The sequence below is a fragment of the Equus przewalskii genome, chromosome 6 (assembly GCF_037783145.1).
Source record: "Equus przewalskii isolate Varuska chromosome 6, EquPr2, whole genome shotgun sequence".
Lineage (NCBI taxonomy): Eukaryota > Metazoa > Chordata > Mammalia > Perissodactyla > Equidae > Equus > Equus przewalskii.
The window spans coordinates 47,078,948-47,096,315 of NC_091836.1; the positions used below are offsets into that span (position 1 = coordinate 47,078,948).

Here is a 17,368-nt window from a genome sequence, read left to right on the forward strand (position 1 = left end):
GTCTGAGTGGACATGGTATTCAAAAAGATCCTTTTAAGACTGATGTCAAAGTGTACTGCTGGTATTTTCTTTTAGATGGTTTACGGTTTCAGGTCTTACCGTTAAGTCTAAAAGACTTTCATTTCCATTTTGAGTGCAGTTCTTTCTTTGTCAAAGATCAGTTGACTATATCTGTGTGGGTCTATAAGGAAAGCAATTAACTCATGTCTCCTTCAACTTTGCTTTATTTGCTTATTAATTCCGGGATTTGTTTCCAGTGGTGGGAATTCCTTCAGATGTTTCACAGAGACAATCATGCCATATAGAACAAATGTTATGAATTTAGCTACAAGATTCATAAAGTTGTTCCTTCTCAAGAAGTGGAAGTTCCCCTCTATTACTAGTTTGTTATCATAAATGGATGTTGGATTTTGTCAAATCCTTTTTTATTTTTGATACCAATCCTGGTATCAATTTCCCTACATTAAGCCCAGCATATATGGGGTTAAAACCAAAACACTCATTCCCTGCTTACTCCCTGGCTTCCTGGCTCCAGAATCCACTATCCTCCATGGAGACAGACACCGCCAAGGACAAGCACCTGGATTCATTATCTCCTCCCGGCAAAGAGACACAGGCTGGTGGGAAAGCTCTGACCAGCAAGGCCATACGCTCGCCTCCCCCTACCTAAAACCCCAAAGACAAACCCTTCCTTTTCGCTTTTCGAGGAGCTTGGGATTTCAGCATTAGCTGCCCTCGCTCCTTGCTCAGCACTGTGCAGTAATAAAGTGCTACTTTCTTCCACCACACTGGGTGTCAGAGATTGGCTTGCTGCGCAACAGGTGAGTGAACTCCCTTCAGGTTCAATGTCATTTTCATTTCCCAGTCCTTTCTGATATTAGTAATTTCTGTCTTTCATCTTTTCTTTGTTATCCTGACTAGATGTTTATCAATTTTATTAGTCTTGTCAAAGAAAAAGCTTTAAAAAATTTTCTCCATTGATTCCCAAGATGACGTTGATTTATTTTCTAATTTTTATTATTTCTTTTATTGTGCTTACTTTGGGTTTAATTTACTCTTCCTTTTATTGTTTCCTAAAGTAGATGCTTTCATTATTGATTATAGATCTTTGGTTTTTCTAGTGTATTTGTTCAATGTCATAAATTTCCCTCTAGACACTGCTTTTGCTGCATCAAGAACCTTTGGTATATTGTTTTTTCATTTCATTTAGTTCAAAATAATTTTTTATTTCTCTGGAGAGTTCTTGTTTTATCCTATGTATTATTTAGAGGTGTGTTGTTGAATCTCCACATGTATGGGGGTTTCCCAGCTATCTTGCTGTTATTGACTTCTGGATGAATGCCTACGTGGTGTGAGAGCATGTTTTGTGTGATTTCTGTTGTTTCAAATTTGTTAAGGTTTGCTTTATGTCCCAGAATGTGGTTTGTCTTGGTGAATGTTGGATGTAAACTTGGGAAGAATGTATATTCTGCTGCTGTTGCATGAAGTATTCCATAGATTACAATGAAATCCACTTGTTTCACAGTGCTGTTCAGTTCACCTCTGTCCTTGCTCATTTTCTTCCTACTGGGATTTATAATTCATGGTAAGAGGATGTTGAATTCCCCAACTATTGTACTAGATTCATCTATTTCTACTTGCGTTCAATCAGCTCTTGCCTTATGTATTTCACCCCTCTGTTGTTGTGCACATACACGTGAAGGATTACTGTGCCTTCTTGGAGAATGGACCCATTTATCAGTATGTAATGCCCATCTTTATCTCTGGCACTTCCTTGGTTTGAAATCTGCATTGTCTATAAATCACATACCTCTGGCAGCTTTCTTTTACTCTGTGTTAGCATGGGTATTTTTCTCTATCCCTTTACCTTTCATCTATCTGTGTTTTTATATTGAAAGTGGGTTTCCTGTAGACAGTATATAACAGTTTGTTTTTTAAAAATATGATATTACTATATCATTCAATTATATTGAGACCATTGATGATTAAAGTTGTTATTGACACAGTTGGATTAATATTGAGTACCTCTTTTACTGTTTTTTATATCTTTCTCTTGTTGTTTGTTTCTTTTTTTCTTCCAGCTTTTTTCCAGCTTCGCTGGCTGAATTGAGCATTTTATTTGATTTTTTTCTCCGCCTTTAGCATATCAATTACTCATTTTTTAAAAAACTCTTTTGGTGGTTGCCCTTGAGTTTTCAGTTCACATTTACAAGTAACCCACTTATTCTGCCAAATGACACTGTACCACTTCACTGTGTGTAAGTACCTCAACACACTATTTCCAGTTTCCCCTCGCTATGCCTTGTCACATTGCTGTTATTTATTTCACTTGTCAATAAGCTTCTCAGTACCAAGTCCATTGTTGGGTAATATTATTTTAAACACAGTGTCATCTGTTATATTAATTATAAATATACAAATATTTTACCTTCATTTTTTCCTTTTCTAATTGTCTGCCTTTATCATTTATATTATTTCTGATAAATTTTTGAACATTTCATTCAGAGTAAGGGTACTCATGACGAATTTACTCAATTTTTGTCTCAGGAAGTCCTTATTTATCCTTTATTTTTTAAGGATAATTTTCCTTGACTGGAATTCTAGGAGAGTGGTTTTTTATTTCCAACACTTTAAATATTTCAGTCTACTCTGTTCTTGTTGCATAGTTTTTGAAAAGAAGCCCAATTTAATTCAAATCTTTGTTTCTTTATGTCTAAGGTGTGTTTCTTCTGTTGCATTTCTCAATATATTCTCTGTCTTTCATTTTTCTCTAGTTTGAATATGATATCCTTAGGTGTGCAGTTTGTAGTTTAACATACTTACTGTTCTCTGAGCTTCCTGGATGTACAGTTTGCTGGCTATCATTAATTTTAAGATATTTAGTGACTATTACTTCACTAGTTTCTTCTATTACTTTCTTTTTGTTCTTTCAGGTATTCCCATTATGTATATTTTATACCTGTTAAAGAGGGTTGTTCTAGGATTCATGGATATTGTCTTCAATCTTTTTATTTCTTTTTGTCTAATAATGATATTTGTTCCATTGTATAGCATTTCTGTCATTTCAGAACATGCCCTTGAACCTGCCATTATAGAGAAATATGATGAGATGTGATCAGAGTAAATATCTGTAAACAATTTCCATGTGTTCATGATGCTGTTAAATTGATAGGGAAGTGTGTACAGAAAAATTGTGAGTTTTTGATGATCACATCATAGAATAAATGTTTGGAGAAGACACAATCATATGTAACCTTCCTGAAAATGGAGTATGGATGTCCACTGCTGTCAGGCTCATGTATCCTACTTTACACATATTTGCGGTGTTTTAGGACTCAGTGGCCATTGGGGACGTGGCTGTGAACTTCACCCCTGAGGAGTGGGCTTTACTGGATCCTTCACAGAAGAGACTCTACAGAGATGTGATGGAGGAAACCTTTAGGAACCTGGCCTCAGTAGGTAAGAATGAGGACACTCCTTCACTGCATCACTGAGAGAACAAGTGTTTCTTGACCATCAAAGTTGTTCCAAGATGTAGAACGTAGAAAGGCGAGATGTTGAAAAATAAGCTGAGAAATGGTCATAGCTCATCATGGTCTTAGAATCTAAACATTCTTCTACAATTTCTAAGATTTTGGAACCAACTTTCTGGATCTGCATTTCAGGAAAAACATGGGAAGATCATGGTATTGAAGATCAGTATAAAAACCAGGGGAGAAGACAAAGGTGAGTCACACTCACAATAGAAAGCAATGTCTCGTGTGAGAATCCTGTTATGTTATGAAATTTTAAAAAGATATAAACAAGACAAATAACCCTTGGTTCAAATTTAGTGATTCTTAGAAAATTTTCACCACATACACTTTCTGAAATGTGATGTAGAGGTTCAGTTTTGCAAAGTAGTTCACTTGGAAACAGTTTTAATAAACCCTATATATGAATATCACTGTTTGGATAATAGCAGGGCTGAAGTCCTCTTGCAAAGAATTCAGTATATTGAATTTCTGAGAATTCAGACAAGGTAGAAAACCTAAACTTTTCCTATAAATTAGAATAAATATAACAAATTTGAAATCATTAATAAAGAAATCATTAATAATGTGATTCTCATCTTTTACAGAAGTCATATGGTGGTGAGAGTCTGTGAAAGTGAAGAGGGTAGTCAAAGTAGAGAAAACTTCAGCCTTATTCCAAATCTCAATCTGAATGAGAAAACTGCAGCAAAACCATGTAAATATAGTGCATGCAGAAAAGTCTTCATGCATCATTCATCCCTTAATAGGCTCATTCAATGTCATACTGAACACAAAGCATATGACTATCACAAATATGGAGAGAAACCATATAAATGTAAGGAATATGAGAAAGCCTTCACTTTTCCCACTTCTCTCCAAATACGTATAAGAACTCAGACTAGAGAGAAACCGTATGAATGTAAAAAATGCAATAAAGCATTCACTGCTTCCAGTTCTCTTCGAATACATGAAAGAACTCACACAGGAGAGAAACCCTATGAATGTAAGGAATGTGGGAAAGCCTTTACAGCTCCCTCAAGCCTGCGATCACACATGATCTCTCACACTGGAGATGGACCTTATAAATGTAAGGAATGTCAGAAAGTATTCATTTCTCCCAGTGCTTTTTAAATACATGAAAGGAGACACACTGGAGAGAAACCCTATGAATGTAAAAATTGTGGCAAATCATTCAGTCATCCCAGTACTCTTCAGATACATGAAAGACGTCACACTGGAAAGAGACCCTATCAATGTGAGGAATGTGGGAAAGCCTTTATTGCTCTCACAAACCTTCGAGTACACATGATCACTCACACTGGAGACGGACCTTATAAATGTAAGGAGTGTGGGAAAGTTTTCATTCATCCCAGTTCATTTCGAATACATGAAAGGAGTCACACTGGAGAGAAACCCTATGAATGTAAAGAATGTGGGAAAGCCTTCAGTTTGTCCACTAACTTAAAAAAACACAAAAGAACTCACACAGGAGGGACACCCTTTGTATGTAAGGAATGTGGTAATGCTTTTAATTCTCTTCAAGTTTTCCAAATACATGAAAGAAATCACACTAGAGAGAAACCCTATGAATGTAAAAAATGCAACAAAGCACTCAGTTCTTCCAGTTCTCTTCGAAGACATGAAAGAAATCATACTGGAGAAAAACCTTATGAGTGTAAAAAGTGCAATAGAACATTCTGTTTTCCCAGTTCTCTTCGGGTACATGAAAGAATTCATACTGGAGAGAAACCATATGAATGTAAGGAATGTGGGAAAGCCTTTATAACTCCCTCAAGTCTTCGATCACACATGATCCTTCACACTGGGGTTGGACCTTATAAATGTAACAAATGTGAGAAAGTATTCATTTCTGTGAGCTCACTTCAAAAACATGAAAGGAGACACACTGGAGAGAAACCATATGGATGTAAAGAATGCAGTAAAGCATTCAGTTATACCAGTTCTCTTCGAAAACATGAAAGAACTCATACTGGAGAGAAACCCTATGAATGTCAAAAATGCAGTAAATCCTTCACTTCTTCCAGTTCTCTTCGAGTACATGAAAGAATTCACACGGGTGAGAAGCCCTATGAATGTAAGGAATGTGGGAAAGCCTTTATAGATTCCTCAAGCCTTCGATCACACATGATGTATCACATGGAATCTAGACCTTATAAATGTAAGGAATGTGAGAAAGCATTTATTTATCCCAGATTACTTCAAAGACATGAAAGAACTCACACTGGAGAGAAACCCTATGAATGTAAAGAATGTGGGAAGGCCTTCATTTCCCATCAAAGTTTCCAAATACATAAAAGAAATCATATAGGGGAGAAACCTTATAAATGTAAAAAATGTAGTAAAGCATTTAGTTTTCCCAGTTCTCTTCGAAAACATGAAAGAACTCATATTGGAGAGAAATCCTGTGAATGTCAAGAAAGTTGGAAAGCCCTTGTTTCTCATGCAGACTTTTGAGGATATGTGAGAATGCACACTAGAAGAAAAGCTATATATACGTTATGAATGTGGGAAGGCCTTTTGTCATTCCAGTTCTTTCTTAATGTATAAAAGGAGTTACTTAATAAAAATGTCTTGAATGTAAACAGCGTGGGAGAGACTTCAAATGGCCTACATCCTTATATGTGAAACTCTCACCAAAAATAATATGAGAAAGCTTGATTGAAATTGTGTATGAAACTTGTGTATGATGTTCTAGAAAACTTTCAGTATAAAAGAGTTGTTATAAAAGTTGTAAATATATTGTGTTTAGCAAGCCTCTTTCCTAAAGTCCAACATTGGATTGTGGATTTCTATTAATTTGTTTCAGAAATGAATATTGAGGTGAGATAATTCTGCAATTCATCCTTCATCAATAATACATAACATTAATGGCTAGTGCTTTTTCCGTAAGTCAGTGAATAATATTTTTTCTTTGTTTTTAAAAGGTTTTAATTGTTCTGTGTTAAGGGGCCACTGAAAAATGAGTTTGTATTTGTTGGGAGTTTCTTACTGGCCTTGTATTGCAGTTCCTGGTTATGCCTCATCCATTGTATGTATTGCTCTTTTCTTAGAGAAAGATACTTTTTTGGGGTGGTTGGTATAGAAGAGCCTGTTTCTATTTTCCGTACTATTAAACAGCTGGAACAAAGTTTTATGTGTGGCAAGTTTATCAAAGACTATAGTTTCATGGGAATTCTTATTTTCCTATTTGGGTCTTTGCTATTTGTCCTTCCTTCTGACTGGTATTTGGTGAATAGACTTTGAATTAAGTAGATGCCTGTGATGGGGCAACAAAATCTAGAGCTGGACACATCACCCTGTATTGCATTATGTCAGTGAGGGTAATGTGAAGAACTACATCTTTAAGAATCCACCCCCTTTATGGTTCCATGTTGGAATTCCCCAGTAGCCTCACTTGCATGAGATTTGGAGCAGAAGCAAATAAGGCATTCGGCAGGTTTTGAAGCCACCACACAGGGAGAGAGACAGTTATGTAGGAGCTTTGAGGACAACACATTCCATTCCATTTTATGGGTTCTTTCCCCCTTCTAGTCAAGATCATCTTGAAAACCATTCCCAACTGTTTGATTCCCATTTTCCTAGAGGTGTATTTTCTACTGATATTTTCCCAAGTTTCACATCAAAGATCCATTAGAGTTAGGATTTTTCTGTAAGGCCTCTTATGTCCACCAGGAAACTAATTCAGACTTTTGTGGTTGGGAGTGTTCTCTGATCCCCCCCTTCTCTAGATGATATCTGTATAAGGTCTAATGTGTATGGGAAACACTTTATGCTGTTAATAGTGCTAGTGAGCCTGTTTCCCTGATTCACCATGACGTCTACAATGGGGCATAAAAAGAAGGACATGGGAGTTTGTTTCTCTGCTGCACTGTGCAGTGGCTTCCTTGACCCAGTTCTTTCACATGAGAGCAATCATCTTTCTCATGTCAGGAAGACTGTGTGTTTCCTGTTACTTGTAGCTGCACATGTCCTCTCAATATATTTTCAATAATGTTTGATTGTATGTCATTAAAAGTACATTCATCATAGATTTATCCTTGTGAAATAAACACTTCTGTGGTGGTTTTATTGATCTATCAACTGTTCTAACCCACTGTATGCTAATAAATATTGTGGTTTTCATTTCCTCAGAATATACTAAAATCCATTTAACTAGGAATTTTAAAATATACATTGCAATTTTCTTCATTTGATCATTATATATTATGAGTCAGTTTTATCATGTGTGTTCAAATTCAGGTATTTTTTCCTTTGTGTTTTTTATTCTTTTATAGTGATAACTTTTACCACAAATTTAACTTGTCCTTCAGTCTTAACACAAAACTTAAAAATCATGTTTTTTCAGTGCCCTCTTGCCAGTGACCTGCAGGATTGCACCTGCAGTCAAAGAGAGGGGTGTAAGGAATTCTAGTAAGAATGACCACAGACCATAAAGGACTGTGAGGTGTAACAGTAACACGGTGCTCAAAGGACTGCTTATAAGATTATGGCCTGTGTTTGTGGATTTGATTTCTATTCAAGGAAGCAGGTCACTTTCTGTATTGAATGCTGTGAAGAGGTCAACTTAATTCTATCTTTGGTAAACATTTTATCTTTGGTAAATGTAATCATTGTTTTCCACAAGGCAAAATCAATGTAGTAGGCATAAAGCTATTTTGTAAGAAGTTCTAGTCAGTCATTTTAGTAAGAAGAAGGGAATATTAGTGATTTTTGTGATTTGGAATTTTATCTCTTACAATTTTTACTGGTGTGGTTAGGAAATATTTTAGTTTTGTCTTGGTAACTGTGCACCTTTGATGAAGGAGGTGTGTGACATTTGTCTCTTCAGCAGGATAAGACTTAGCCTTGCAGTGGCTGCAGGCCAGGTCCTAGTCCTCTGGAACAGCTTTGGTTTCCTCCTTATTATCAACACACTAATGAACTTCCTATGGTGTGTAAGACACTCTTTGCCATAAACTACCTCAGTTAAAATACATAAATTTACTTTTCAGTATACTGTGTATTATTTTTTAATATCTCCTTTATGACTCAACTGAGGCCTTAGAGTTTAGGTAAATTGTGAGACAATACACACCTAGCAAGGGAGAGAGACAGGACCACGGTGCCAATCCAGCCTTTCTTTCTCAGAGACTGTGCTTTTGATGCTAATGTTTCAGCATCCCTCACCTGCCATGCACTGTAGAGTCAGTGTACCCAGTGTAGCAGAAATAAGGCGTGGTAGGATGTGGATATAGTGGCATGAAACAAGTTCTTGCTGTCAGGTGCTTATATGTTTGTGGGAAAAGAAAGATGATTAAAAAGTGGTAAAGCTTTGTTTTATAAGATGGAATAAGGGCTTTGAAGGAAACTAAAGAATAGCATTGAGCCAATAGGGAGGCTGAGGTGCATATGTATCTTTTCTGTGAGGGTAGGAGTGAGCGAGGATGTCATTATTATTGTTATCTGGGACTGGAGACTTCCTGTTGATTTAGGCCACAGATAATTCTGGTGTCTTTTTGTGCTTAATATCTTTTGAGAGGATTTTTATTTACCTTTAAATATTTAAAATATGGTCTTTTGCATATTCAGTTTTCTGCTCTACAAACTTGAATGTGCAATATATACTCCATTCACCGTGGAGTTCCTCCCATGTAGAGAAGCGGTTGCCTTCATCTGTCCTGTTCTAGCTCATCCTGAGTGAATTCTGAGTAGAATGACATCTCTGTGAGTCCGCTGTGATCTCCCCGTGGAAACAGCACAAAGAGCTCTAGCTGGTTAGAGGCAACCATCCCAGGAATAATTGAGTGAGCTGCAGAGAGAGGGTGTCATTTTTAGTAACATCCTAATTGAGTATAAAAGAAGAAATAGGAAATAATCACTGTCTTTTTTAGCAGGAGTGGCCGGAAGTCTTTAGTTTCAATGATCCACAATGCCCCAGAGCACATTTAAGCTGTTCACAGGTTTCATTTCCATGTGCGTAAATGTCCAGCTATCTTGCGGAAAAGTCAGAAACAACAATAACAGCGACAAGGTTTGATAAAGCACAGAGAAATTGTTACTCTTCCATTTTTCTTTAGTGTTAACTTGTATATTGGAGGAGTGTCTTTCATATGAGCACACGAGTGTTTTTTGATGATGGCATGTTTTCCATTTTTTGATGACAGGATTGCTATACATTTGTGACAATTCACAATCGTGCCTGAAATACTATATATAATTAATAGAAAATGAATAACAGAATCACTTTCACATGTTAGGAGAATGTTAAATTCTCCTGACCCTTGATTTTTGTGCATTCAACACTTCTTTCTAGCACTGTGGGATTCTTCTTAGGAAGAATTGAAGTATTGAAAAGAAGAATTCATTCTTCAACAGGGCTTTCTTGCAACCCTGTCTTCATTGAGAAAACACCCCCTAGAGTTGCACTTGCCCTCCTCCCATCTCATAGTCATAACTAGGAGTGAAGTGAGAGGGCTCCCAGAATCTGAGTTTAAATCAGGTTCTGTGGACAGATGTGTAGAAATGCTGTGGTTCTGAAACAAAAAGGTGTCTCCTAAGTGGGATCTGTCTGGGGACGTCCTCACTCATGTGCATCAGCCTCATTGCCTTCCATTATTATCCATAGACTGTTTCCAGCTCTTCATTTCCCAACTCAAGCCTACTTGTGCCTTCTTACATGGAAACAGCTTTAGAAATCCATGCAGATCTCACTTTGGAAAATTTCCACCAGACAATGCTGGGGGCCTGTGAGCTGAGAGGATCACAGAGGCAGTGGTAGAACCCATGTCATGGGCACGTTCTGTCAGTCACCGTGACCAGAAACAGCACGTTTATCAGATCTGCTTGCTTACTTATTCAGCCGTACTTTAATGTGACTGACATTGAACAGGGAAACATAGCTCTAGAATTTGTCAAAATAAGTCCCTCCATTAGCATCTCCCTCCACACACTCCTTTCCCGTAGAGGCTTCAGCAGCCTCCTGTGATGCATCTAAGAGTCTCCAAACCTCTCCTGGTGGATGTAAATTGCCCAAGGCATTCTTCTACTGGAACTCTTCTCATCCAGTGCTGCACATAATTGGAGAAGCCACTGCTGGCAACTGACAGAGTCTTTTTGTAAATGGAGGCCCTCCCAGGGCCTGAGTTGATGATCCTCCACAGCCAGCTTCCCTTTGGGTCATGAATGCAGGACCCCTCAGGCCTGCTAACCAGAAGCCTCCTCATTGAAGAGATGGGTAGTTACAGCACTGAGCCAAAAATGGCGGTTCTGGCGTATCACCCTACAGGAGGAAGTGTGTTCCCCTCTTCTGTGATTGATGTAATACATTCAGGAGGAGGTGCCCTCCTTTTTACACACATTGGCACTTTAGGAGTGACTTGGGGGCACATGGATGACCAGGGAGTTCATATACTTTATGCACAGTGTGTACCACCACACCTGATGGGTCCACGGCAGAGTTGCTGTGTTCTTCCCCAGATCAAACAGGCCAGCCCTGATCACGGATTGGATCAGATTGATGAGTCAAACCCCAGGCAGTCATGCCAGCAATGTTGAATCCCCTGGCCAAGAATCAAACTCATCTGCACATTTTTATAAAAGATTTGTGGCCTTTGCCAATGATCTAGCTTTCTCATCCCACCAATAGCAATAGCTGCTTATCCAAGGCTCATTTCATTGCTCAGGGTGATAAATTCACTCAAATTTCTGAGACACATACTGACTCCTCAGACCTGATGGCCCCTGGGCCCCTGTGATATGGAACCATTAAGAGGCCTCTAACCTAAAGGCCTAGGCAGAATCAAGGAACTTCCCTCCCCTTTCCCATATAACTTAGTGACTGACCAATGAACCTGATATGAAAAAAAACATGTCACAGGTAATAGAATCCATGCTCATTAAGTCCAGGTGGAGGAAGGGACCCTATAGCTGATGGCAGATAGACTTTGTCGGGCTGCTCACCCCCTCTGCTGGGCTGCTTGCTATGCTCAGACCACGGTAGGACCTTTTATACACAAATTACCCCTCCTGTCTTACGTGATCCTCCTGAAGCGAGAATCAAGGACTCACCAAGACACTCTAGAAATTATTGATTTTATCAACTAATGTCTCAAAATATAAAACATTATGCTCTTGACAAAGCTATTCAATGGATCTTGTACCTCTCTTATGACTCAGGCTGCAATGCTCTTAGGGTGGCTGAGGCTTACATAGGCAAACCTTGCTTTCTTCTAAATAGATGTTCCTGCTCTTTGAGTTACATTCAATCTCCATGCTTTGGGGCTTATTACTTTTCTCTGATCATCAGGCTTACTAGCACCGTCTAAGTAGAGCCTTTCTATACTAGACATGTCTGTCAGAACAGTCACTCCTACAGGTCTTTGGTTTCTTGTAATCGTGCCCCCTGGCCACCACACTTATATCCCACTCACAGGTCTTCCTCCTAACGTCACCTGTAGTCTGAGTGCCCTGCATGTCAACATTTCATTTTGGGCACCTTCTTTCAGAATCCCTTCAGTCCATCCGATGCAAATGTTCTGCTTTCCTACCATTTGCCCTCACATGCTCATGACTCACATGGGAGTCACTGGTACTGACCTGGGCATCATGATGTCATTCAACAAACATGTCCTTAATGCCAATCACACAATGTCCCAAACACTCAAAATACATGTAGCAGTCAGCCAAAGTTTGAGATGTTTTCCATGAAGGAAAACTCCCTGGCAGCCATGGTACTCGATGACATCTGTGCCAGTCATCCTCTATTTTGTATGTGGGGTGCTGCCACAGCATGGCTTGATGAGCAGTGTGTAGGTGCATACCTTGGATCTGAACCCATGATTCCTGGACTGCTGAAGTGGAGCATGAGAACTTAACTACTATTCCACCAGGCTGGTCCCAAGTTTAGGGAATTTTTATAAGATGAGGAAAAGAAATCTGAATACAGAGATCCCACTGGGATAATGTTTTTAGATGCATTAATCACAAAAGAAAAATTTTGGAACCACCCATATGGCTCTAGCAGTAGGATTACCAAGTGAAAATGGTATAGCCTCACAAGGGAAAATACAGCAACACAAGTGAAGGATGGTTTCTGTTCTGATATGTAAAGAGCGCTGAGTGATCATCTCATCTTCACAAGAAACAAACTAAACCACCTGAAAAGCAACACCTCTTGCTTTTTCCAAGCGTGATGTGAGATTATATGGCAAACCAATGCTCCCAAAATGAGAGACTGAGAAATAGAGAGCACTGTTACGTACCTGGAGGAGAAACAACTGGAGCCAACAACCTCTAGGAACACATACTCTCTTACTGATGAATTTGCTGGAGACCCAGATTGGACTAGCTTGAGAGTCAAAAGCTTTAAGGAGTCCTGTGTTAGAGAACCCCCCAAATTTATGTATTTTTCCACCAGGAACCCTAGGAGGTTCTTGTTGTGAAGACTGGAAGAAATTGTCTCATGCTTCATTCAGGAAATGGGGGAAACCCTCTCGATATACACACAAAGCATTCTGTGCTCTGTGACTTAGGCCCTCCCTCAAAGGAAACTAATTTGCCAAAACATCTGGTTGGCGAAAGAGCAGTCAGACACACCCAGACTCTTCAGGATTTCTCTCTGACAAAAGGGGAGGAATAAATGCTAAGAACATATTCTGAAGTTCACCGTCCAGGGATTCTGTCCCATCAAAACATTACAGGTTTAATCATAACATGACAACATATTCTCACCCTAATGCCTTCCCACATATCAACGTGGCTCCAGTGTAGAAACAGTGAGTGAAAACAGAATTGCAAGACACGGATGACCTAAGATTGAGTTTCTAGGGACGCGCAAACACCAGGGGAGAAAAACACAAGGACACTTGTATGCGGCATAAGGCATAGTAAGAGAGAATTTTATAGCAATAAATACATATGTTATAAAGATATCAAGTTAACAAGGGAACTAGAAAAAGAACAAACTAAACCCCAAGTACAAAATGAATACTCTGAAAACTACAAAACATGGTCAAAGAAGAAATGTATAAATAAATGGGAAAATATCCCAGTTTCATGGTTTTCAGGACTTAACATTTTTGAAATGGCACTGCTGCACACCATGATCTAGAGATTCAGTGCCAGACCGATCGTAAGCCAGCTGTACCCCTTATAGATATTGGCAAGCTGTTTCACAAATTCTATGGAATTGCAGGGAAACCAGAATAGCCAACTAATCTGGAAAAAGAAAAAACAAAGTAGCAGGACTAACATTTCTGGATTTCCAAACTTTATAAAGCAAAGGTAATCAAGCTAGTGTGGTAGTGACATAATGATAGACAGAGATCTGTGGAAGATTGAGATTAGAGAAATAAACCCCACATTTATGGTCTTTGACAAAAGTATCAAAAGAGAGGAAAGAATATTCTTTTCCTAAATTTGTACTGGGCCAACTGACAGCCATATGCAAAAGGAAGAGATTGTACCCTTAAAACAAACAACATACACTGACTTCCCAAAAAGGATCAGAGACCTAAAGATGAGAGTAAAAGTGTAACAAAATTATATAAAACACAGGAAAAAATTCCTGACCTTGGATTTGGCAAAAATATTTTGGATATGACACCAGGAGCAATAATGGGAAAAAATTGGACATTTGGACTTATGCACTATGGATTACTACTATGGTACTAATTTTATGGGACCACTGTGATATATGTGGTCGGTCATCGACCCCAACATTGTTATGTGGACTATATATATAAGGATTACATCTCAATAAAGCTGTTCATATAAGTAAATAAATGCATTCAGAGCTTTGCAACGAAAAGAGTTTTGCAGTCCCCTCTCGTAGGCTTATTTAAATTTCCAGATTCATTGACAACATCCATCACCTGACAGTAACTTTGCGTATGTGTGATGACAATGTCTTAATCTCTTGTCTGCAGTATACATATATCACACCATCAAGTTGTAATCTTTAACTACAGACAATACTATTAATTATACCTCAGTAAAGCTGGGGGGGGGGGGAAGGTTTCCAGGTGCATCCCATATTGACATAATTTATTTGTTTTCTTAGATCAGTGATAGTAGGAATCAATTGCCTTAGGGGTATTACAACTATTTACATTTCAAACTTCTCTAGAGACAAAGGCAAAAGTGACCTAAAATAAATTTATCTCCAGTGTAAAATGTAAAATTGAGGATTTAGTGAGCACATCTCACAGCTTGTGGTTGGTGAGAAGAGTCCCTGTGCCCAGCTAGCGCTGCGGGGTTCCTACTTCCCGCCAGAGCCCAGGGCCCTGTGATTGTTTATCTTAAGAATTGATCGAGTGGGGTGCAGTAAGGATGAAAGATCAAAATGGAGCCAGACTCTTTATTACGGTTGGTGAGGTCACATTTAAGTCTCTGCGTTTCTAGACAAAGGACAGGTTCCATGAGTAGCCTCACAGCGTTACACCAAGCCCTTGACCCTTGGAGGAGATAAAACCCTTTTGTTCCAGTGCGACCTGGCCTGGGCCACCCCCTTGTCTGTACTTGTTCCTTCTTGAAACTCATCAGGCATTCCCTGTGCACACCTGCGACCACGCGTTCATATAGCGGTGGGGAAAGCAACGGCGTTAGTCCCAGGCCTGGAAAAATTTCTGTTTAAATGTAAATCACCCAGGCGGGGACAGGTTAGGGCCACTGGCAGAAGCCGGTTTGGCTGAACCAGGCGTCTTCCTGCTCCGCTGCCACTCAGGGTTGAGGGGCCTTTTGGAACTGTCCAATCAGGGGAGTCGCTGGGACAGGTGGGTAGGGTGACTCACCACACCTGCATGGAAGTCCCTTGTCTCTCAGGCTTCGCTGGGGACCCCCCGTCACCTGCCCTAAGTGGTCTCTGGTGGCTCTGCCGCAGCCTCTGTCGCTGTGACCTGCACTGGCCGTGGGGGTCGTAGGAAGGACTCAGGGGACCCAGGAGCACTAGAAATGGTGAGTGTGCGGCCCCGGGGTGAGGACGCGGGAGGAGGGGCTGGTGGGAAGCGGCGGGGCGGGCCCGGCCTCCCGCGGTCCCCTCCGGGCTCTGCGGCCCCGAGTCCACGGTGGCGCCGCTCGGCCCTCAGGCCCCTCCGGCCGCAGCGTGGGGACGGGTCCGGCAGCCGGGCCCCGGGCGTCCTGTGGTCCCTGCACGCGGCTTCTGGGGCCGGAGCGTCTCTGGGCCGCTGTGCGCCCGCAGCCCCGCGTGTCCCAGACGGTGCGGGGCCCGCGGGAGGGTCCGCAGGCCAGTCGGGCCTCGGTCTCCGGGGTCCGTGCGCGGAGGGGCTGCGGTCTGTGGGTCCCCAGGGCCTCCTTCCTCCCCAGGGGGCACCCATTTTCTCCTGAGTTTTCCAAAGGTTTGCAGAGCAGGGTCTCAAATCCAGTCCTTTCCCCACAGGCTGCTCTTCCTGGCACTGACAATAAATCTCAAACTTTGAAGATCCCTCCCCAAATTCCCAAAGCCAATTTCTGCTCTCCAATTCAAAGCATTCGTCCTCCGTGGTGCATCAAACAGACTCGTATTTTAACTGTCAGGACTATGAATTCAGAACAGGTTTTTACCTTTTATATTTCCTCAAGAGGAAATATAAGCTTCACGTAATAGGACGTTTTCTCTCCCAAATGCTTGACACCATGTCAGCATGGCCCCCAGGATAAAAACAGTGGATTAAAAAGAGAGCTTCAAGACACAGACTCTGCTTAAGAATGAGTTTCTAGGGAAACCCAAACACACCAGGGAGAAAAGCACAAGGACACTACAAGATATTGAAGCCTGTAGCACCCACAGCTGCAGCAAACATTAAAGATAATCTAGGGCCAGCCCGGTGGCGCAGTGGTTAAGTGCGCACGTTCCGCTTTGGCGGCCCAGGGTTTGCTGGTTCAGATCCCAGATGAGGACATGGCACTGCTTGACAAGCCATGCCATGGTAGGCGTCCCACATATAAAGTGGAGGAAGATGGGCATGGATGTGAGCTCAGGGCCAGTGTTCCTCAGCAAAAAGAGGAGGATTGGCAGCAGTTAGCTCAGGGCTAATCTTTCTCAAAAAATAAAAATAAAAAACTAATAGCAACAAATGTTGGAGAGGTTGCGGAGAAAAAGGAACCCTCATACACTGCTGGTGGGAATGCAAACTGGTGCAGCCACTATGGAAAACAGTATGGAGATTCCTCAAAAAACTAAAAATAGAACTACCATACGATCCAGCCATCCCACTACTGGGTATTTATCCAAAGAGCCTGAAGTCAGCAATCCCAAAAGTCCTGTGCACCCCAATGTTTATTGCAGCACTGTTTACAATAGCCAAGACGTGGAAGCAACTAAGTGCCCATCAACAGACGAATGGATAAAGAAGATGTGGTACATATATACAATGGAATACTACTCAGCTGCAAAACAGAACAAAATCATTCCATTTGCAATAACATGGATGGACCTTGAGGGAATTATGTTAAGTGAAATAAGCCAGCGAGAGAAAGATAATCTGTGTATGACTCCACTCATATGAGGAATTTAAAACTATGGACCAAGAACAGTTTAGTGGATACCAGGGGAAAGGTGGGGTGGGGGGTGGGCACAAAGGGTGAAGTGGTGCACCTACAACATGACTGACAAACATTAATGTACAATTGAAATTTCACAAGATTGTAACCTATCAATAGCTCAATAAAAAAATAATAAAAAAAAATATTAATACCCCCAAAAAAGTTTAAACTTAAAATAAATAAATTAATTAATTAAATTAAATTAAAATAAAAAAATAAAAAACATAATCTGACACTTGTTCAAGAAATAAGCTCACACTAACAGCCTATTTATCTCAAATATTATTGTGAAAATTCACAAATACATGGAAACT

General features: G+C 40.2%; 2 protein-coding genes across 3 annotated transcripts in view; both read left to right on the forward strand.

Annotated features, from left to right (window-relative positions):
- The window catches only part of LOC103558055 (zinc finger protein 709-like), a 124,181-nt gene that overhangs the window by 34,929 nt on the left and 71,884 nt on the right, over window positions 1-17,368 (forward strand). The window contains exon 1 of one of the 2 annotated variants that reach the window (XM_070625451.1): window positions 15,407-15,467. The exons of the other annotated variant lie outside the window; for it this stretch is intronic. Within the exon in view, the coding sequence (XP_070481552.1) occupies window positions 15,465-15,467 (3 nt within the window). The 5' untranslated portion in view covers window positions 15,407-15,464. Of the gene's footprint in view, window positions 1-15,406; window positions 15,468-17,368 lie in introns of those variants that run through there. 2 annotated transcript variants of the gene reach the window in all.
- Window positions 4,139-6,663, forward strand: LOC103567831 (zinc finger protein 709-like). Its single transcript, XM_070625461.1, has one exon. The coding sequence runs from the start codon at window positions 4,821-4,823 to the stop codon at window positions 5,988-5,990; it is 1,170 nt and encodes a 389-aa protein (XP_070481562.1). The 5' UTR covers window positions 4,139-4,820; the 3' UTR covers window positions 5,991-6,663.